The 23,686-nt window shown below is 42.5% G+C and overlaps 2 protein-coding genes across 4 annotated transcripts; one reads left to right on the top strand and one right to left on the bottom strand.

Annotated features, from left to right (window-relative positions):
* Positions 1–510: 510 nt before the first annotated feature.
* On the bottom strand, positions 511–11,102 carry LOC111235840 (ectonucleoside triphosphate diphosphohydrolase 7-like). Of its 2 annotated transcripts, none has more exons than XM_022764405.1 (14): positions 10,936–11,102; positions 9,975–10,063; positions 9,638–9,823; positions 7,552–7,757; positions 5,931–6,081; positions 5,417–5,520; positions 5,237–5,296; positions 5,010–5,158; positions 4,513–4,679; positions 3,957–4,158; positions 3,539–3,658; positions 3,338–3,423; positions 2,015–2,176; positions 511–1,425 (listed from the first exon to the last, which is right to left on the bottom strand). In XM_022764405.1, the coding sequence occupies exons 2-14, from the start codon at positions 9,980–9,982 to the stop codon at positions 1,209–1,211; spliced, it is 1,818 nt and encodes a 605-aa protein (XP_022620126.1). In that variant the 5' UTR covers positions 9,983–10,063; positions 10,936–11,102; the 3' UTR covers positions 511–1,208. The 2 variants fall into 2 exon arrangements, with proteins under 2 accessions (XP_022620126.1, XP_022620128.1); XM_022764407.1 differs by having other exon boundaries at positions 9,975–10,059.
* Positions 11,103–12,931: 1,829 nt separating this feature from the next.
* On the top strand, positions 12,932–22,714 carry LOC111235842 (mitoferrin-2-like). Of its 2 annotated transcripts, none has more exons than XM_022764409.1 (4): positions 12,932–13,273; positions 18,780–19,008; positions 19,318–19,374; positions 19,847–22,714. In XM_022764409.1, exons 1-4 carry the CDS (start codon positions 12,932–12,934, stop codon positions 20,425–20,427), a joined length of 1,209 nt encoding a protein of 402 aa, XP_022620130.1. In that variant the 3' UTR covers positions 20,428–22,714. The 2 variants fall into 2 exon arrangements, with proteins under 2 accessions (XP_022620130.1, XP_022620131.1); XM_022764410.1 differs by lacking the exon at positions 12,932–13,273 and adding an exon at positions 18,048–18,306.
* Positions 22,715–23,686: the final 972 nt, after the last annotated feature.

Here is a 23,686-nt window from a genome sequence, read left to right as displayed (position 1 = left end):
GCTTGTTAAAGACAAAGTCTGGACGCAGATGATGAAGTCAGATGTGTGTGTGTGTGTGTGTATATATATATATATATACACACACACACACACATACATACAGTTGTCAGTCAAACTTTTCTTAAAGTGTTACACTGACATTTTTTCCATTAGTGGGGTGAAACTGTTGAGTTTAGCGTCGGCGTGGTGCCAGAGTGGAAGGTCTGATGGTGTCATGTGAATGCTAACATTAGCATGGTGGAATGCAAAGAGTTACCCATTACAAGCTAACATGCTAGGATGAGCCTTCTAATATTTCACGTGTTGCGTAAAGCTGCGTTCATGTGACACCGGAGCCAGTGTCTGATCTGTAAAGAGCCTTTATGAAAGCTGTGACATATGGAACTTGGCTGTGGTAAAGAAGCCTCTCTGTAAACGAGGCCTGAAAGTTGCTTTACAGTCACATGTGCCATACATCATGTCCCTGACCTCTGTCTCATACTAAGTGGTTCACATAAACCGCCGCCGCCGCCGCCGCCACCGGCTGCTTCCAGAAGTTTAACTCCCTCCACCTCGGCGGCCTCCACATGTATTAGCATTTATCTGGATATGAATTTTGATTTGTTCAAAGCTGCGTATCTTTGTGAGCTCTGCATCAAGCGTCACGTCAGCAGAGCCACACACATGAGGAAGAATCTCATATGACACTAAAGCTTCGTTAGCCGTGACCTCACACTGCAGCTGTGTTTTAAATCACGTATTGTGAAAATCTGAATCACATGTGGGTGATTTGCTTTTTTCTCTCCTATGAACCTTCAGGTAACTTTACCTGGACGGATGTTGACTCACCCTCAGTCCTCGCTGCCTTCTCGCTCAGCAGTAACGACGTTACCATGACACTGAATCCAGGTTCAGACCGACATGAAACTGGAAACCAGACCTTAAAAGGAGCCAGCAGCATTTGATCTGTGATGCGGACCTGACTCTTTTCATCCAAAAATTGTCTTGAAGAGAAGAAAGTGAACCCAGAGAGGATCTTTCCAGTCTCAGACGAGCTGCGAGTTTAAAGCCGATCAAAGAGTGAACAGAGTTTGATTTCCAGGCTCATTAAACTGTCTCTGTCATGTTTTTTCCATGCAATAAAAACTTCACTTCACTTCTTCCTGTTACAGTAAGTCAAACACGTCACGTGGTGAAAAAACATCCTGTAGGTTTTTGGGCCTGGAGCCTCAGGGGAGGAGCGCCTCTCCCTCCTCGGCCCAGAGGAGGTTCAGGGCCTCGGCCTGCCGCTGCTCCCGCTGGTGGATCCTCCGCAGGCGCAGGATGTAGAGCAGGATGGCCAGCACCACCACCAGGATGCAGAGCGAGAACAGGTGGTGGTTGTAGACGAAGGAGGAGCGCAGCCAGCTGGGGTGGCTCTGCCGCAACGTTTCCTGCTGCAGGTCCCTGGAGGAACAGGAGGAGGGGAGGGGGCGGCAGAGGAAGACGTGAACAGACGAGCTGACACATGTTTCACACAGCGACAGCAGCAACATGAAAACACAAAATCATCCATTCGTCCCGTTAACGAAGCGTTTTCTGTGATGCTCTACAGCAACCTGACACTGAGGGCCTGAGCATATCAAACGTCTGTCCTCGGGATTTCATTCGTTTCTGACTCTGAGAAAAACAAAAACAAAACTACTGTCTCTCTGAACTCTCTCTTTTACCATTTAGGCTCATTTAATTTACTTTTGATAACCAATGAATTAAGAGAAAAATTTATTTTTTATTTTTTGGGAAACCATTTCAGTTTTTTTATTAGAAAATATATTATTATTACAATAATATTTTTCTATTATCTTTCATTTCTTTATTAAATATTAACTGCTAAGTTTAATTTGGGAGTTTGATGTCACACTTTGCATCATGTGTCTCTGAGCTCATTTGCATATTGTGATTTGTTTCCTGGTCAGTACAAGACCTGCATGGTGCCCTGCTCTGTGTGTGTGTGTGTGTCTGTGTGTCTGTGTGTGTGTTGTAATGAGGGCGTTACCTGAGAGGCAGGAAGCGGGTTTTGAAAAGGATGGCTCCCAGCGTCCACTGGACCTCCTTGTCATAAACCAGCTGGGCAGTTTTCAGACTCGGGTAGTCGGTGGGGAAACGGAAACCAGAGTGCAGCACCTGGTACATCCAGGCCGATTTGAAGCACTGATACCTGTGTTGACAAGCAGCAGCAAAGAGGGATAAATGAGCCGGTATTCACAGTGAATATCAGTGTGTTGCAAAGCTGCCACCTCCAGCAGTGTCGATCTGGTCCGACCTGCTCCACCTACAGGCGAGAAGCAGCAGTTCACACCTGCAGACGGAGACGCTCCACCGAGAAAATACAAGTAACAGCTCCTGCAGTTTTTCACCAGCAGACACTCAGTTTTACCAGCAGAAACCTTTTTAAATGTGCTGTTGTGTTTTTGACGTTCTATATTTAATATCTTAAACTAAAATGTGAAACGGAGCACATGATCAGAGCGTCGTTTCCTCTGTCCTCCAGGAACGAGGAGCTGGTGACTGTGCAGAAGGAGATTATAACTACATCATTAATATGCATTGGTGGTGATCTACAAACGTGAGTACTAAAGTATTATTGTTACCCAGCATTTCCAAAAATGTCTGGATGTGTGTGTGTGTGTGTGTGCCTCCTGCTCATCATACATTGCTGTGACTCTGACTCTTTCTCCAGGACGTTTACACTCAGGCTCAGATGTCACACGAGCCTCGGTGTTCATTTCCTGAAGATCACGTCTCTGTCAGAGCCAGAGGTTAATGTGGAGCCTGGTTCGTGTGTAGAAAGTGAAATTAATCATAAATTCATTGACAAAAAATCCTCAAAATATCTGGTGTTCACAGCCATTAGCTGAACTGAATTTCTATTTGAATATTTGACATCCACTGGAGGTTTGAGTGACTCTGTGATTTCCATTTTTATTAACTGCTGAACACAAACCCGGATCACGTGTTTGCACAGAGGCCTGTCGGTGATGATACTGACATGTCCACATCTGCAGGTCGAAACTGCTGCTGCTGCTTCTCATTCCTGTTGACAGTGACTGAACAGCTCCTCCCTGTGGAGGCTCTGCAGCTTTCTACACGCAGCTGTAACATGCCATTAAAACCTATTGGGTATAAGGTATTACACAGCAGGGCTTTCCATTAAGAACCAGTTCTAATTCTGCATCATTGCCTGTAATTAAATTACAGTTTTCTAATTATTTATCACTGATTCTAAGAGTCTAAACAGCATCAGGAAAAAAGGCCGAGGACTGATCTGTTCTCACACTGATGAAGACTTCCAGCTCGGGATGAAGAGAGGTGAACCTACTTGAGTCTGCTGATGTCGGCCTGCTGAGCGAACAGCTGGTCGTCCAGACGCTGTTTCAGTGTCGACCACTTGGTGGAGCAGTAGTCCTGGTAACAAACCGCGACAAACGCCGGTAAACAAACAAACAAACAAACACGAGCGCAATCATTTTTCTCAGCCCGGTCGCTCTATATGACGTGGCAGTGGTGCGTTTGTGGTCACCTTAGCAGCTCGGGAATATTTGTCACTGTCGTACTGTCCTCCGATCCTCAGCACGTCCTCCATACAGTAATAAAACTCTGAGAAGCCGTAGAACTCGCTGTTGCTGAAGTTGATGGGAGCCTGAGAATGAAAACACAAGAAATGTAATGAAACAACTGAAAGAGAGCGTGTGATTTTAATTTTGTTTATTTCTGAAATAAATAGGGACATTTGACAGAAATAAACATCACTGTGAGCTGCTGTGTTTTGCTGTTAATGAGTATATTTTACTAATAATAATTACCCACGTATTTAAAGGTAAAATATGTGATTCTTTATCTGAGAAAGAGGATTTAAAACAATATTTAATGATTATAAAAGTGATGCTAACGAGCCTAGCGATGACACTGGAGAAGGAAGCAGGTGAAGTGAGTTGTACCTGATAAACGCCCCCTGGAGACATGGTGCCGTTGTGGAGGCCGAGGAAGGGCTGCACAGCTTCCTGACATCGAGCCCAGTCACCCTGACCCCGCAGGTGCAAGGTGTGGTTGCCCCTGACAACCGACTCAGACAGACCGACGGGCAGACACGGGTCCAGGTATGGTTTCTCCTCGCTCAGGCCCGTCTGTGCGGTTAGAAACCTGGACCAACAGGAGCATCGTACCCATGTTATGTATGTTCAGACGTCACAGTGAGTCTCTATCGTGGATTATTAAAGAATTAAATCAGACTTCATCTTAGTATAATTACCATAAACAACAGACTGACCGGCCTGTAAACTGTATTTTACATCACCGACCACCTGGCCGAATTTCACAGATTAAAAAAAAGTAAATACTGCCTGGGGTTTGTGGGAAATGTAGTCTTAATTTTGAATAACACTAATAATACTACTGGTATGAGACAAGATAAGAGAGGCGACCAATCATCTGGAGCCTTGTCATACACACATTGTGTGTGTGTGAATGTGTGTGAATGTGTGTGAATGTGTGAACCTGTTCTTGGCGAGTGTCTTGTTGACCAGCTGGTCCTCGTAACGCTGCCTGGCCATGTTTCCTCCGAAGCCGAGGAATGTGGTGACGTAGACTCGGTACACGTGTTGCGTGTGCTCGACGTCGCAGCCCAGATTAAACTCTGCGAGAACACTCTTCCCTGCCTCCTCCTGGAAACACACACTGACGCGTTACACTGCTGCAGACGATGATGAACACGACGACTTGTATATGTCAATGATGAACAGGAAATTAATTAGCAGCTATTTTGATACTTGATTTGTCATTTTTCAAGAAAAGATGCCAAATATTTGATGCTTTCAAGCCCTCAGATGAGAGTATGCTGCGTTTGTTGATGTAGAGTTTTATAGACTAAACGATTAATCCAGAAAAATAATCAGCAGATCAATCAAAATAAACATTATTTGCAGTCCTAATCAATAACAGCTCTCCAGCGTCTGGAGTTAACACAGTTCCTCCTGCAGTAACAGCTGTCTCACCTCCTCCGGTGAGTTGAAGGTGATGGCACTGGGCACCTCGTAGGCAATCTGCAGTGAAGCTCCGCCCATATCCATGATTCCCACTGTACGCCGCCTGCTGATTGGCCGCTGGTTCTGAGACCCGGTTGTCACCTCGACCGTGGCGTCCTCTGAGAAACACAACAGATTTAACAACTTAACAAAATTGGGATTTGATTACTGGGTCAAATGTAATCCTCCACACTCACCCTCGTCAGCGTGATCGAAGCGGCCCAACACAAAGTTAATGCCGATCCATGCGTACACTCCTTCAGGGTTAAGCAGCCATGATGGAAACAGACAGGTGATAGTTCATTAACCACTAAAACCAGTATCAGTGAGAAACAACAACACCAGAGTGAAAAAATAATAATAATACGTCGTCTCACCCTCCTGTTTCCCTGAGATGACCTCGGCATGTGAACTAGAGAACAGGAAATCAAACTCCAGGGGAACATCAGTGACCAGGTCCTCCAAGATGGCCGCCTGTTGGCTACACATGGAGAAGTACAGAACATACGTGACACATACAGCTCTGAGCAGCATTAAAACTGCTGCGTAAACATTAAAAATGGCCACAAAAAGCTGGAGAAAAGTGAAGTCTGATACAGCAGCTCTGCCATTAATCCCGAGAGACCAAGACTAAAAAAATGAAGCGTGTAGTTTGTAGTTATGTTGCATGTAAGTATTTCTTCTTCCTGTATCACAAAGTAACAGAAAGGGAGACTTTGCAGCAGTGAACCGTTAAAACTAGGATATTGGAGTTTCCTTGAATGCACCAATCAAGACATGTATCCACAGGCTGAAAACTAAAAAATATTATAAGGTTTTATCCTATTAAAACATGATTTTATTTTTATAAAAGCTGACGCACGCTGCAGCATCACATGCGTTTCTATCTACCTCTCCGGCAGCAGCCTCATGCCGGCGGTACAGAGGATGTAGAGCGGCGTCTCCTTGTGTTTGCTCTTCGGGACGTGAGCGGCGGCGAAGCTGAGGAGAGGGTGGAGGTAGTCACTGGCCCGCGTCGGAGTCTTCGCCAGAGTGGAGATACCTGTGAGGACCACAGGTACGTACACACGTCAGCACAAACGAATCGAACGAGATTCACGTTTGTTTTCACAAGACAAACAACTACAGATACAACCAGACACATGCAGAAGGTTAATTACAACACAAACATAGAAATTAAGATGCTCTTTCTGTCAATGCTTTCAAAATAAAAGTCCATCATGAGTCATGGATTTGGGGGTCAATAAAGGTCATAAAAAAAATCCAAATCCAAAACATCCTGACAGGTGCTGGATTGTTCAGGTCGGTACTGATGTCGATATTTCAGAGTAAAAACACGATGGTAAGAATATAATCAGCTGATATTATTCTAATAAAAATCTGGTTATTAAAGAATTATTGAAAGAATTTTGTGGTCAAAATATCCAGTTGAGATTCTGTTTCTAAATCATCTCAAACATTAAGTATTTTTTCCTTGTTACTTATCATACATGATGTCATAGAAGTATCTGAGACAAGTCAATATTTCCCGATAATGACAAGCGGCTGAGTTCATTAATTGGGCTCCAGCTGAAATCAAACTGTGAATGTAAATGAATAATGTCTGCCATGACAACAGCGTGAAGCCCGTCTGTGACGTCCCGGGGTTCAAAACGCCACGTGGCCTTTAACGGCTGCTCCTGGAACAAACACAGTGAATCTAATCTGTCTACTGTGACTGATGTAAAACAGACTGTGACTAATGAATTCAACTAATATCATCAAAACAAGGAACATCTCATCCACAAGATGAAACGACAAGTTTCCCATAAAAGCAAAAACAGTCATAAAATAAAACGTGTTTGAAATCTTTTTTCTGTTTTCCGTGAATGTTCTCTCTTCTCTCGCTCACACACTCTCACTTGTTGGCTCGGAGCCAAACGGCGACACAATGATACGCAATGATCCTCATGCTGGCACCAACATGTTGGACAACACTCAGTGAAGTCTGACTAACTCTCTGCCGCTCAATGGCTCCATTGTAAAGTCACACAATAAGACAACAGCGACAGTTCAAGACCCACAATATGACCAAATCACTGTAGAATTTTTGCGGCATTCCCATTTGTGAAGCATTTGCATAGTACATATCTTTTTTTAAATAACAACTCTTAAACAATTAAAACACTGATGCTAAATAAATAGAGCCCCAGAGAGTTTCTGCTTTTGTCTTGATTGACTCTTGATCAAAAAACTCTTCTTCTTTCCTGCCGTTCACTGGAAATAATGAGTCTGTTCTGCACAAAGGAACTACAGTTGTCCGTGGACGACAGCAGAAACACTCGTGCATGATCTTACAGATTTAGAACCTCAGCAAACCAAGAGCCAAGCTTTGTTTGATCACTGGTTTGTGTTTAAGACTATGGGAGGAATCTAACACACACGCTTCAGCTGTGAAGCACAAACACACGGTTTAGTTTCATAAAGATCACAGGTCACATGACAGGATGATGACTGAGCTTCACTTCCTCACCAGGTTTGATCTTCTTGACGACAGGTTTGTGGTCGTGGTCCCTCATCTGTCGGATGTCCAGCAGGGTGTGGGGGTTCCCGTTATGGGGGGGCCAGTAGTACACGAAGACCCGAGAGCCGCTGCTGCCACAGTCCACCACGATCCCATAGTTCAGAGCGGGGTTGAGGACGTCGGTGGCCTCCATAGACTCAGCGACGGAGAGGTACCTGCAGGAGAACAAACATTTTGAAGCTGAAGAACAGATTCATGCTCATGTATGAATGTTTATTTACTGTACTTGGACAAAGCACAACTAATAAACCCTGAGATCTATGTATTCAAATATACTGAAATAACAACATTCTTTTCTAAAATCATCACTGCATCATCCATTTTTATATTAGACTCTGTTATTCATAGATATTATATTTTCACACCATATTCTCTATCACATCGATACTATTCCTGAACAACAAGTGTGATCATATGCAGCCCACTGCCACAGGTTTATATCACACTCACGACATTACGCCTGATGCTTTGGCTCAAATCCTTGAGCAAACAGCAGGTGGAAAACATTTGAGACGCCACAGGCTGAGGGTGTGAGTGCACACCTTCCAGTCTTCATGTAACACGGTGAGAATCATCCACGGCACCATCCTCCCTTTACTTTAAGCTAGTGTGTTAAAATACAAAAACAAAGTTTCCGCCTGTTGCCGGGGATTTGGAAACAAAACGACAGAGTGTGTTTAACTCGTATAAATGATCTTTGTGCTCATATCTGTCCTTGGCTGCTGAGCAGAGCAGCTGCAGTCAGTCTCACAAACTGAGCTCAAGTCACTTTGAGCTTAAAAACAAAACTGATAACTCACCTCACAAACATGATTATCAACTGGCTCTGTTTACAGAGGGCCAGCTGTGACTGTGAGTTACACACAGACGGAAACATGCCTGAGTTATATAATGTTTTTAATAATAATAATAAATACTTCTTGAGCGATAAACTTGACTCTGAACTTCTCTGACAGTTAGCTGATTATGAAATACACTTACAGTCACAGCGTGTTACAACATGTCACCTCACCATCCTGTGGTGGTCAGTGCTGCTTCCTTGAACTGACTCAACAGACAATATGTTGTTTAGCTTAGTAAAAAGGCAGCTCTGAGATCTAAAGCTTTGAGACCATTAATGATCCTTGTTGATGGTAACTGGAAACAGGTACTGCACCTAAAGAGCTCCAAACGGCATCTCATTTAGGGCTGCACGATATACAGGAAAAAAAAAATCATATTGCAATTATTTTTGGCAGATATTGCAATATGAGTCACAGTTTCAATTTCTTAATTTTTGGAAATGATTATGATGTGATTTTTGTTGGGGCTTGTACCAAACAAACATTTGGAGAATATAATTTGTAGGCGTTTCCGTAGCACCACAACGCTTCTGATGCTAACAATGCAGCTCCTGTGATGTGGATTTTGCACTTGGCCATGTTGCCATTTCAATTATATTTCAATTAATTGTGCAGCTCTAATCTAATTGTAAAATTATATTAAAGGACGCTTGTACTTTTACACACTTTTAAACTTCGAGATGTGTGAAGTGGATGGAAACCCTCTGTCACTCTGCCTCTCTGTACACGCTGTTCAGGTTGAACAGAGCTCTTCCAAAATCACAATGTAAACCAGGCCAGTGAGGATCGTTGGCTGTGAGCCAGTGACATTAATGTGTTCTCTGTGATTGCTCATTTAAATGTCACTATAGAGAAATATACAGCGGAACTGTTGTCACTAACCCAAATTTATGTTGATTTTATTAGATGGTGATATGATTATAAAATAAGGATTTTTATTACGGCAGCACAGCAGCCACTGAATGACTCTTGGTGAACATGTACTGTTTATAGGACCAGAAATATGTAAACGAGAATGTAATAACATGGGTGTCAGTGAACACCATGTGGATATATGTGCTGTAAAATGACAGTTTGGTCTTTAACATGTATCTAGGTCAGCTAAATGGGGGCTAAAGATGACATGTGTCTTCACTTTTACAACTACTTCTTTAATTTCTCATCTCCAGTAATCACCATATCTGTCCACTCACTTGTTGACTCGGGACCCAGGCCTTCGCTGGGGGCCCCACAGCTGCCTCTGGTAGGTCCCCAGGAAGAGGAGAGTGGAGGTGATGAGGAGCAGCAGCAGCAGCAGCAGCCTCTGTCTGGGAGCGCAGCCCAGAGACAGCAGGGACACGCTGCAGTACCAAGAGGCCGGCAGGCAGGAGAAAGTGATCCTGCAGAGGAGGACAACACAACATGAAACTACGATAAACACAGTGAAGTGTGACTAACTCTAATCAGATATAGTTATATAGAAAAAAGCTACAGCACATATAATAAAGGGTCAAACACCAGGGCTTGTCAAGTTTATTATTAGTTTATTACCTTGCCATAAGTCCACCTTGGCAGAAGACAAGATGTCACAGTCGTCACCTCATGGCGCCTGCAGTCTGATGACGATCCTTTTCTTCTGCCTGAGGGGAAGATGAAGGAGAAAAATCTCTACACTGTTTAACAGTACCATACTGGCTAAGGAGGTAAAGCGGTTAGTCCACGAATCAGAAGGTCGGTGGTTTGATCCCCAGCTCCTCCCCCATGTAAAGGTATCCTTGGGCCAGATACAGAACCCCACATGGCTCCTGATGGCTGTCCCATCAGTGTAAGAGTGTGTGTATAAATCTACGTGTCAATTGGTGAATGTGGCATGTAAGTGCTTTGAGTGGCCGATAAGATCAGAAGAGCACTATATAACTGCATGTCATCCACCATCCATAACATCTTAATTAAAGCGGGTGAAATAAACACAAACATATTTTACTTTAATTTAAAAAAAAATGTCTAATATAAGCGATATTACTATGGGAGTCTGGCACTCTATAGCCCGTTGTAGCTCTAAAATGTTTTAATTCACCCAATTTGTTTGTTGATTTATATCCCAGTAGCATCAATAATTGAACCTACTGCCTTATCAATACTGTACTTTCTAGTATTCCTCCATCTCCTTATGGTCTACCACCACGATATTTTCATATTATCCTGTGATATTTCTATGACATCCCTCTACAAATAGTGTATGTTTCAGTATTACTTCAGCTTTTTCCATACAACCCGTTATAAAGAGGGCAACTAGCTTATCTCGCAGTTACATAAGCTAAAGCGGTTGCATAAAAACACAAGAGCTGAACAAACACATACAGAGAATTGATGTTGTATATGATCCCCGTTAGCTTAACCACTGACGCGTCTACCAATGTAGCGACTGTTACCGGCTAATGATACGTTTATGAACTACGTTTATGACCGTTAGAGAGCATCAATATGCTAGCACGCTGTGATATAAAGTTACCTGACGGAGCCTCTCCTCCGCCGTTACGGTAAACTCCGCCGGTGAAATGTGTTGTTGCTTCGACGGGAGAGATAATAGGTCCCTGGACTTCACGGAGAGGATTTTAAAACACGACGGCGAGCCGAAGAAGAGGAAATGACCGAAGAAATCCGACAGCTTTCCGGTCGGCTCGTACACCACGTCATCATATACGTAATTTGTCCGGAGGTGGACGACTGCTGCGTTCCGGTGCTGTAGGAAAAATGAATTCTCCACCCGTTAAAGTGTAAGCTTGGAATTGGGAGAACAAAATGCAGTAATTCCTGACTTTTTGACACCGCTATCATACAGTTAGCTATCTATCTAACTTGTTTGCTAGCACAAAATGGCGCCTTTCAGGGTCGTGGTGCTGCACAGTTTTTGATTTATTTGCAAAAATTTTGTAAAACATTTGTCATTATGGATTATTGAGTGAATACTGAAGGACAAAATATCAATTTTATCAATTTGAAATTCCATCTACAACACAATAAATTGTGCAGGAAGTGATACTACCGGAAGCCACTGTATGTGAATGTCTTTCCGTACATACAGTATATATACCTATATATGTTTTATAGAATAATTGTATTTCTTATTTGCAGATTAATAAATAAATACAATCCATTTTGAATTTGGGTTTCATTAACTGTTAGGATGACAAATAAACTGGCATACATTACAAAGTTAAGAAATTTGGATCAGAAATGTTTATAATTTGGAGGGAGTTTGAGAAACACCTGAAGGCAGCACATGCCATCTAGTGGAGACATGAGAGCCTGCTGTAGATGACTTATGACTGTAGATGACTTCTTGTTTTATGGAGTTTATGATTGTCACTAATCCCTTTATTCAGCCTGAATACAACACACTGTGTAAACAATGACATTCTATAGGAGAAAAAAAATGAATTAACATATCAGTAAGGCTACTGTATTGTCAATTACCATCAAACTTCTGTTAGTTTAATGACACAAATCCATCAATTAAGATGACTTAGAAAACCTTATCATATAGCCTATTCTAATGATCAAACATGAGATTAGTTTTCTCCTCGCAGACTAAGAATATTCTGTCTACAATATCAACTGACATAATAAAACCCATAAAACAAAAACAAAAGGTTCACAAGTAACATTAATTTGAGTCATTCAAGCTGGACACTCAGATTGGGACATTGTAATAGTCTATAGCCTTTCTCAAAATGTATCAATAACTGTAACAGCTACTGATCCATTTGATCAGTTAGATTTTAGTATTTTTAATATGTCTTTACATGAGAGGTCATGGCCTACAGGACACAGCCCAGGGGCCAGAGGTCAGTCCGTGTGAAGTGACTGGTAACATTTCTTGTTTGAATATCAAAGAGCTCACTTAGACACTAAATCACCACAAACAGAGACAAAACACTCACCAAAAGGCACAAAATAACCACAAAGAGACAAAAACTCTTAAGTCTAAACAACTTTTTAAATACGTTTTGGTAATTAAGTGAACAAGTTAACTTGTATTTTTTACTTATATTTTAGGTCCCAAATTATGTATTTTAAAGTATTTATGACGCAATGTTACAGATTGAATGTGGGACGTCCTGTTTAAAACTCTTCCCGTACATACATGTGAGCTCCTGCTGTTACAAAAGCGTCAACACCCACTGACGCAGAATCGCCGCCCACTTTATTTGCCCGCCTCATTTTATGACTAAATCGGCCAATTGAAGGAACTCTCGGTGATTGACAGTCATCTTATCCAATCAGCGTCAGTTTCTAGCGTGACTCACTGACAAACCCACCCGCTTACTCTCCCGGTTCCCGGGATACACCACAGCCTGCTGCCAGCCTGCTGCGCAGAGACCCGCCAATACTTTCTCTGGCCGGCTGGGATACCAATTAAACTCCCAGGAAGATAACAACGACAGGCGGGTTGCTGAAGTCCTCTGATTGAACACACTTCACGGACTTAACTCTTTGTCATTTGAATGGAAGCGGACGGTTTCGTGTCCCGGCGAACGTCCGTGGAAACACCGGGCGTTGATAGCCGGGTTGCAGGCGCCGCAGCCGGGGCAGAGTTTCGATGGCTAGGCGGCAGGCTACTGGACGCCACTGGGGGATTTGTTGGGTCTCTTCCACCAAGAATGACAGGGGAACAGGACTTTGCCCCGGTGCTGCATCGAGCAACTCCGGAGACCTCGACCTCTGTCGAGCCAGAAATAGACTATGAAGGACTGCCTCAGGGAGTAGCCACCAGCACACACATGCTGGCAGGAGCCGTGGCTGGAATCATGGAGCACTGCCTCATGTACCCCATCGACTGTGTCAAGGTATCAGCACAAAAAATACAACTCTCAGTTTATTTTATAGCACGTCCGGGCCCAGTTTATGTCACACTGTTCGCAGCCACTGGCTTCATAAACCTGGAGTAAACGTAGGCCTGAATACAAGCCTGAGCCCGATTAGGCTACAAGCTAACAGTGGTAACCTTGCTAACAGAGGTCAGTTAACTAATAAGCGTTACTTAAAAAGGAAACAACGCGACACAACATGGTCAAAGTGAAAATCTAAACATGAGGGTGCATGTTTACCTCAGCTCAGCTTTCGTATTGGCAGATATTTGTGTAGTAACAGACTAATGGGTTTGACAGTTGCGTCTCCTCTCACTGTGCTAGCACGCTACACACAAACTAGCTTACCGGCTAAAGCAGCAGATGCAATCTTTAGCTAACATGAGTCCATTATCGGACACGTCTTTCGTTGGCATTTCTCATCTGTATTGCTGTGAACTGACATGATGAATGAAACGCCTCACCATGGCACTGTTTTTAAATAGATCAGGGGAAGGCATATGCCACATTTTGTAACCCAACACGACTTTATCGCAGTTTAAACTCAGTTGGATATAGCCACGTACCACTTAAGTTTGATTAGGACTTTGTTATTCCGGTTTACAGACCTTAACCCTTGTACTTTTGTAAACAAATAACGCTACTTATCAGGGACTATTGGTAAAAGAAGCCCGTGCAAAAGCTGAATTAACAAGGATGTAGCATTAGCTATGTGCCCAACAATGAAGTTGGTTGTCTCAACGCACCAAACAAATAAACACAGATTGTATAAACGTAGATCTGTTCTCAGTTCGAATCTTGTTTACATTGTTAGGTTGAGGTGTGTTTTAGTGTAGAGACATCATTGAGGACTTGAACTGTCAGGAAAGGTCATGTCGTAAATTCAGTGTGAAGAAACAGGAAAGAGTGGATGATTAACTCAGGTGGGGCAGCAGTAACTAGATTAAACAGTCGACTGTCCAGATAAAGCGATTCTTGGAAGTGAAACACCTAGACCTGGTAGAAGGAAGTGTGGTAGTTGTCCCACCAATCATCATCATGTTTGCCTGTATGAATTTACTGTAAACTATGCCATTTATTGGATATTTTAATGATTACTCAACCACATCAATCAATCAATTTGAGGTTTAAACTAACCCTCTCACCAGTAGTCACCCAGTTAAGTTTAATGTACCTGCATCAGGAGCAGTGATTTTAACCATTAGGTGTTCTACTGCATAACCATACGTTTTTGAAGAGGCTTGTTATGCAATATGACAGCTGTGTCTGTGGAGTCCCTCTTAAACATGTCTCTCAAACTTGACCTTAACCTCTCACTGTGTTAGTTGCACATTACATTACTGATTCGAACAAAGAGTGTGTTGCAAGCTTAAACTGGAAAACAGATAATAATTAAGCACATTCAAAGGTGTTAGATTGTGGAAGTATTAAAGTATTAATTGGAAGAAATTAACAACAAATTGTCGACATTGGTGGGAACAGGAACATCCTTGGATAAATTTTTGCTTATGTCTTTTGGTTTATGTTTGTCATTTCCTGTTCTACAGAACAGGAATGAATATCTATTTCCAGCAGTCTGCGTGTGAAAACATTCATTCTGTGAGGATAAGAATGATGGCTCACACTGTACTGTATTAGCCTGGAGTTCGTAACTGCGACACAGCTTCTCTGTGTCATACGTGCCGTATCTACTGGGCATGAACGTGAGCTGACCAAACTACGCACTCATTTCAGACTTATAAAATGAACCTGACTTGTGCAGTTCTCTGATAAATCAAACAAAGCTCTTATTCATTACAAATTCCTTGATGATTAGCTCTTCCGGTTCATAGCATTTTTTGGCAAAACAGCCTTGAAGCTGATCTCACCCATGTTTACAAGAGCAGTTCCTATTGCAAAGTTTTGCATCAGACAAACCATGCGCAGCAGATTTGTCTTGTCTTGATTCTCAGATTTCTGAAAATATTATTGTGACTCACCAGGTTGGAATACGAGTTATTTTCTAATTCTCAATCACTAAGTATTTGCCATATGACCCTCAGTGTTTTGACTAGCAGCAGTATAAGTAAAAAAAAGTATAAAAAAAAATAAAGATATTATTATTAGTCATAATAGGTAGATATCATCCTTCTGAATGAAATGATAATTACTTGTTAAAATGCTTTAGTTAATATGTGAAATTTAATTATAGATGATCAAGAAAGATACCTTTATATTAAAACAACTTGTTAAACAAACGTTTATAGCACTTCCTCATTTTTAAGAAGCACTGAGGAACTGACTCAAAACAAAACCTCCCCCCCCCAAAATGGTAGTTAAATCTTATGCCTGGCAGGATGTTGGGTCAGGAAAGCTATGTTCAACTAAAACCTACGTGTTTGAGTTTTGTTTGCAAACCGTGATGCCTTTGTAATTGGGCGCTGTGAAGCTGAATTCAAATAAAAAAAGTAAACTGTAGGTGCGGTTTCGACATAAGAACTGAAGGCTTTTTTACATTTTTTGGTGTGTTTTTGTCCCCCCTCCGGGCAAGTCAAAGTAGGAGGAAGTAATGTAGTGCAAATTTTTGTGGGTGAAAATGTTTTAGTTCAAGGAAGTCAGTTTGGTTTTCCATTACATTAATGTTTGCAGACAACTTCCTCTATCCCAAACTTTCTTTATTTTCACAATCTTAATTTCCTGTTGCTGTCACAGCCGGTTGGCCAACGTCCTCGCCTGTTAGTGTGTGTGATGCCTTAGGTCATTATTTCCTCCGTTTCCTCATTGCTCTTCTTTAAACCATAAAGACAATGTTTCCCTTATCTGCTTCAGGTCATTTAAGATCAGAAAATTGTGAATAATGTCCATCCCAATAAACTGATAAACAGTCTGAAATAATTAATCACCTATCACAATAGTTGCAGATTATTTTTCTGTTGATCGACTGATTGACTATCAACTAATCATTACATCTCTAAACATGTACCTTTCTTGTTGATTGTTGGGAGCAGTTGATAGTCAAGTGCCTGAATCATTTTTTAAATGTTGGAACAGTGTTTACTAAACCACCCTTTGTTCTACTTCTTTCCAGTTAATTCACACACTTGTCGATGATGAAAAGCCCATTTTGGAGAACACTGGCATCATTTAGGGTCATAGCATTTCATTTGTTTCTATATAATCGTACCATGACCCAGTTTACAAATCTCTTAGTAACGCACCACTGCACCAAATAGTTTCTTTCAGGGTCGTGGTGGTGGACAAAAAACTTTTTGTTTAAACACAAAAGCATCAAGTCCCCAGTATAAAATGACAAAAATACTTTCACCATTAAAAACCGAACACTAACACGTTTCCATACGACGTGAAGACAAACACCTGTGTTTTGATGTGTTGCTGATTGGCTCATTAGCTCCAGGTGCTGCTAATTAACCAAACGCTATAAAGGAAACACTTGATTGTTTCAAGCCTGGAAGGAAATTAAAATCAGTTCCTGCCAACAAACATACCGTAAACATGAGGAAATTGATGTGACAGGGACACATATATAAAAACCTGTTTGTCAGGAATGTGTTTCCTGGAGCGTTTTTGACATAAACCCTTACAGATGCGTCTTTTCCTTCTGGTTATGGTCGATTTAGCGTTACGCAGAGCCTCGTCTGTTGTGGCCCTAACACAAAAAGCAGAAAACAAATCAGTGAGACTTATTATGTGCATTGTAATTGATTATTTTGAAAAGTGGAAGTTGTTTTTCCTCATACTGCACAAAAATGAAAGACAGCATGTTGTCTTCTAATTGGTAATTTGTCCTGTGATCGTAATGGCAACGATCCAAGGAATGAAATCTGTTGTTACTTTTATTAGATTTGCTGTACCGACCTGACGGCAGAGACATGGTTCTTCAGGCGGTGTGGATAGTAAATATTAACATTATTACTCCTTTATTCACCAATAAAATCAAGGACCATTTGTTAGTAAACCAGGCCCATTCCAGCTCTAACTGCCGGGTCAAAGATCATCCTTTTAGTCCTACAGGCCAAAAGCAAATCCAACAAGCGAGACAGACATTTGTGAAAGATTACTGCACAACATAACAAACTGAGCGTTCATGCTACATTTTGAAGCCTGCACCTGCCAGAGTAAAATCAAGAGCTGTTCAAAGTTTTAGGTAAAGTGCTGCATGTGTTCAGGGAGTCCTCCTTCTCTTCCACTCAGTAATTGTTAATACATAAAAACATATGTCACAGGAGGGAGTGATTCCGTCATGACTGAGATTCCTCTGGATTTTTATTTCCTGGACAAATGCAGCCTTACAATAGCAGCACACACCTTGTTTGGATTCATGCTGGACTTTCCCAGAATGTAAATAAGGTACATGTTGGAAAACTGTCCACAGAACAGTGACTAGTGTCTGGTCTGGTCTCACACACACACACTCATGGACCATTTTTAGATCCTGCAGGTTTTTTTGTGGAATAAGTTTGAACCATATGATTCACTGACAGCTGACTGTGTTCTTTGGTACAAGTGTCTGTGTCAGTTTTCGGGTTGAGCAATCCCATGAACTCGGTCACTCTGCTCCGAAAACTAGAACACAAAAGGAAAAATCCACCAGATGACTGAGCACATTCCTCGTGAGTTTCCATTTCCCAGAAGCAGGAGCCGGGAATGTCCACAGGAGCCTGCAGGAGGCAGCCGCGCTCCCTCCTCCGCTCTAAATATTTGCCCCTGAGGGGAGGGTAGGCTGGGGCAATTCACCTATTGCGTGTTAGAGAAAGTTTCAGGATTACACAATCTTCGTCTGGAGCTTTTGAATGGCACTCATTGCTCTGGTAGCTGAGTGTTTTGATCGGCACTCAGGCCTTATTGGTGGCTTGTGGTTGCCGACAATTGTTTCCCTCTGAGTGTGAAGTTGAGGCAGAACCATAAACACTTCAAATGAGCAGAGGCTGGAGTTGGTGAGATGTCTAGTTGACAGGCTGTCGGAGTGAGATGCAGGAACACAAACGCACCGCTTGAAGTTTGTACAGTGAATGGTGAAACAGCTGCCTGTTTGTTTTACCTCAGTGTTTTACAGTGATAGGAGTTTCATTTGTTTTGGAACAAGATCCACACACTGTTGGTGTTTGAAACTGGATCATTTTTAGGTTAAAGTTTCCTTTTGAAGGCTTTGAAATGCAGGATCTTTGATTTATTCGATTTATTTTATCATCTTGTGATTTAAAATTGGGGCTTAAAACTTAATAATCACAAGTTGGAGATTCATTTTTGCATTTCTCTCTATAGATCTTTTTTGTGTCTCTCTCGTCTGTGTTTTTGCACTTTGTTTTGCTCCTGCTGGATTATTATCTAGAGAGTCGAAATCCTAAAATCTGAACGACATGTTTCCATGATGCTGGAAATGCAAATCATTCTGCAACACTTTGCCGACCATCTGTAAAAACTAATTTGGCTGAATGTCATCATTTATTCTACGCATCTATGTTTGTTCCTCTCTCCCTCTCTCCAGACTCGTATGCAGAGCCTACATCCCGAACCGGGGGCGCGCTACAGGAACGTGATGGACGCCCTGCGGCAGATCGTGCGGACAGAAGGCGTGTGGCGGCCGATCAGAGGCGTGAACGTGCTGGCGGTGGGTGCGGGGCCCGCCCACGCTGTCTACTTCGCCTGCTACGAGAAGATCAAGTTTTCCCTCAGTGACGCTATTCACCCGGGCACCAACAGCCACTTTGCTAATGGTGAGACGTCTCCCAGCAAGGTCCATGTGAAGTTTTACTTTTCATTTGCGAGGCTCAAATTCTGCAGTTACTTCCTTTTTTTTTGTTAAAATTGAACTGAAAGAGACGGAACATGGACTGAAGGGTTAAATGTTAATACGACTGGAAAACGTTGCAGTTTAATGTTGGTAAAAAAAAAAAAAGAAGCCGTTTTTTTAACAGCTCACATGATAAGAATATAAATGTCAGTCTGGGGTTAATGGAGGAGGAAGGAAACTTGACAGCATCTCCTGGTTGAAGCTTTAACTTCCTATTTTCTGTGCTCTGCAGGGGTGGCGGGCTGCATGGCCACAGTGCTGCACGACGCCATGATGAACCCAGCCGAAGGTAAAACCACACGGCTCTCTCTCCCTCTCTCTCTCACACACACACACACACACACACACACACACACACACACACACACACTGAAGCGTGGTGCATTCTGCTCAGTTAAGACATCGTGTAGCTCCAAGTTCTCAACCTCCTTCAAAGGCCTCAAAAGAGAATCCATCAGGTGGTGCAGTTCTGCCGTCAGGTCACAAGGTGGAGCTACAGAGTCAGCTGTGAGCCGGGAAGCCAGATGTTACTACAGCAAACGATGATGATTCATACTGATCATGTTTCTTCAGTATTTACAGACTTCTAAAAAAATAACATGGAGCACTCTCAGTGACTGACTGACCTCCTCTCTAGTGTCACCGTCCCCCCGGTTCTTCTTCAGGTTCCTTCTCTGGCTGCAGTCATGTAAATATAATCTGTTTTCTCCTTCCTAGTTTCCTCTCCTTCACCTCGCCTCCTCTTTCTTTTCCTTTTTAAGTTGTGAAACAGCGAATGCAGATGTTCAACTCTCCTTACCGCAGTGTGTTGGACTGCATGGGTTCGTTGCTGAGGCGCGAGGGCCCCGCCGCTTTCTACCGCAGCTACACCACCCAGCTGACCATGAACGTGCCCTTCCAGGCGCTCCACTTCATGACCTACGAGTACCTCCAGGAGCTCCTCAACCCCCACAGACAGTACAACCCCTCCTCCCACGTCGTGTCCGGCGCGCTGGCCGGAGCCCTTGCCGCCGCCGCCACCACTCCCCTCGACGTCTGCAAGACCCTCCTCAACACGCAGGAGGCTCAGGCTATTCACGTGATCCAGGCCGAGGCGGCGACGGCAGCCGGAGCGGTCGGGGCGGCCGCCGGCAGCCGCCACATCTCTGGCCTGGGCGAGGCTTTTCGGACGGTGTACAGGATGGGAGGCGTGCCGGCTTTCTTCAAGGGCGTCCAAGCCCGGGTCATCTACCAGATGCCCTCCACGGCCATCAGCTGGTCAGTCTACGAGTTCTTCAAATACATCATCACCAAGCGGCAGCACGAGAGACGGCTGCGCGGAGACCGTGACGGTGACAAATAAACATCTGGCAGGAGGATTGAGCGTCAGCAACACAAAGGTTTATTGCACCGTACCGGTCACTGGTGTCGGTATCGATCTTACATCTGAAGGTTTGAAAAAACAAAACAAAAAAAAAACAGAATTTAGGTTCTTAAAGCAGAAGGTCAACTTTTATGTTGTTTACTGAGATCAGTTAAAAACAGTGGGATCTAGTTCATAGCAGATGAGGACATGAACAGCTGTGAAGAGACATGTCTTTTATTAGGCGTGTGGATTAAAGGTCCATCACTGCCCATCCATAAGAGGAAGTCCTGGTTCCATGAACCTGCCCCGTTAAAATCTGATTCTTTGCTTTCAAAAAGCAGGTCGTTAATGGAGGCTAATAAGTAAAAGTTAAAGTTGAGTTTGTCCCTTTGAACAAAGACATGCTGACTTCCTCTTGACCACCTACAGAGCTGTTTGTTAGCTTTAGACAGACGCTGAACTCCCGCACACTGGATTAAAGAAACCATGACTCTGAGGTCAAAGTGCTGACTGAGCTTCAACTCCACAGTGTTTACTTTCACACTTAATGAACTGTGTTGAAATTGTAGCCTTTTTATACAGACCCCCCCCAAAAGGTCAGAAAGTCCTCCACTGACCAACTTAAAGATGAAAGTCGCCACTTTAACCTCACAGTTGTGATCCACTGTGTTGGAGCACGGAGCCTAAACAAAGAAGTATCTCAATCCAAATACTGTAGAACTGTAAACCAGGTTCACGCCCTCTCTCAACTGCACATGTTGCACCTCTGAATAGTATTAAAACCGTGTTACCTTCTGACCACAGGGGGGCGCACAGCTCCGCCGCTGTACTGAACAGTGGAAAAACAAATGGATTTTACACAGTCAGCAGTATTGGATTAGACACTTGTGCTGGTGTACAGGAACAGTAACACTCTCCTCAAGAGGAAGGAACATTAAAAAAAAAAACACACAAGTTAAACACGGCGGTAAATTACTGAGATCCCTCTCTCTCCCTGAGGGCGACGCAGCCTGTAAGTTACTCCTCGTTTTTATTAGTGATGGATTGAAAAACGCTCGAGTATTCAACCCTTGAGCGGAACAGGTGTGTGAGTGTACGCGTGCACGTGTGTTACGTGATTTGCGTGAGTTGAAATTCGGTTTCTGATCTCAGCGCGGCCCCCGACTCCGCTGTCCGCTGTTAATCCCACAAGAACACGGCATCGTAAAGTAAAGAGGAGTCCGACTGCTGGTTCATTTTTAAATGAGATTTTCATTCTGAAACATTCATCATATGGACAGTGTCACTGTCAGTAAAGCAGAAATGATGCAACATATTTTTTGAAAGTCCTTGTTTTACAAAATTTCAACACTTCAACAAACTGGAAATGTTGATGTTTCGTACAGAGAAGTGTTTGTAAACTAAGGAGCTGCACACGTACGTAGGTTTTGGAACAAGAATCTTTTTATCACAGGCAGAACAAAAAAGGAAAGAGTGTTCACCTTAGACAATCACTTTTTTGTTTCAGTTTTATTTAGTTTTCATTGTTTAACGCACAGCATCATAGCACTTAAGAGCAACTTCTTTATCTTTGTTAGGACTTTGACACCAGTACGGAGAATACTGACTACTTCTACACATGCCTTCAGTTAGCCGCCATACATCCAACGCACAACTACTACAAAGAGATCCTCAGATATAGAGATAATATTGTGTTTTGAAGCCATAAAACAAGAAAGAAAAAAAAACAATTGTACCTATTAAATAAATATATATAAATATGGGCAAATATAAACAAACCCAAAATCTCTAACCAGCTAAGTTTTGGAGCTAACTTGTATGTTGAAATGTACAAATATGAAACTGTACGAGTTTTATGAAACAACGCTGTAAAAAATAAAATAGAATTAAACAAAAGCAGGTTTTTGTAGAAAGCGCACAAAATCCTCATCTGGAAGGAAGCAAAAAGGAAAACCTGGATTAATTTAAATTGAGACAGACCATATATGTGGGGGTGTGTGTGAGAAATAAAATGGATAAAGAGTATTTAAAAATGATTGTAGGAGAGTTCCTCGTGTTAAGCCAAGTTTCAACATCAGGAAACCAAAGACTGAGAGCAGCGGGGACGAAACAGGAGAGGAAGCGGTGGTTTGTCAGAAGACGACACTAATGTGAAAATGCTTGAACACTGTTTGAAAGCGACACCTGTATTTTGTGAAATTGTAAATAAACTCGCTAAGGCAGCTCCTCGCAGAAGCAGGGTCTTCTCTTGGTGCTGGCTCTCCGAGCGCTGAGAGAACTGAAACCTTTTGTCTGCTGGTCTTACTTTTCCTCATCCTCATCCTCTCTTTCAGCAAGACGACGACGACGGGCGGCGGCCGCGGAGGTCAGGAGGCAGAGCGGGTCGGTGGTTCGATCCCCGTCTCCTCCGGGCCCCCCCCCCCGCTGCCCCGTGTGGCTGTTCCATCAGTGTGCGGGTGCGGTGCGTGGATGTGTGAGTGAATGGGTGAATGTGGCAAGTGTTGTAAAAAGATCTTTGAGAAAAATTAAACCATTTATTATTTAAGATGCAACAAAAAAAAAAAAAAAGCCCAAGAGAAACTTCATGGATTGAACTTCATTGATCAGTCGATTTGTGGATTAATTGAATCATTAAAGTAATTTTCGAGCAAAAGATGCTAAAATGTTTCTAGTTTCAGCTTCTCAAATGTGAGGATTCACTGCTTGTCTTCTTCTTATGACAGTGAACTCAATATCAAAACAAGCAAACTCAACACATCACCTGGGGCTCTAAGCAATTGTAAATGCATTTTTTTAATAGTTTATAGTCTAAGTGGTTTAATCAGTTAAATGAGGAAATATTCTTGGTCCCAAAACACTTTAAAAAGCACGATATTAATAAATACCATTTGATTAACTGATAAATGAGCAATTTGTTCAATTTAATTAGGATTAGCACATTTTTATATCTTCTGTGATGGAAGATGAAATATCTTTGGGGTTATTTGACTGTTTGCCAAAGGAAATTAACTTTTTGCAATGCAACTGTCACAACCAACCAGCAGGAGGCGCTAAAACAGAGACGACGGCCACAGGACGCCTTCACTGACCGGTTGGTACCAACACATCTCAGCAAATTCATCAAAACCAATAGAAAGGATGTGTAAAACTTTATTGATAAAACACAGGTTGGATTAATAATAAATAAAAGATGTACAGGACAATGATAATTTACTGCAGTGTTGAAATGTTTTCCTTAAAGCGGGAAATACGTCTA

The sequence above is a fragment of the Seriola dumerili genome, unplaced genomic scaffold (assembly GCF_002260705.1).
Source record: "Seriola dumerili isolate Sdu_G_001 unplaced genomic scaffold, Sdu_1.0 BDQW01000538.1, whole genome shotgun sequence".
NCBI classification, from domain to species: domain Eukaryota; kingdom Metazoa; phylum Chordata; class Actinopteri; order Carangiformes; family Carangidae; genus Seriola; species Seriola dumerili.
This window is presented reverse-complemented; position numbering and strand designations above follow the sequence as displayed.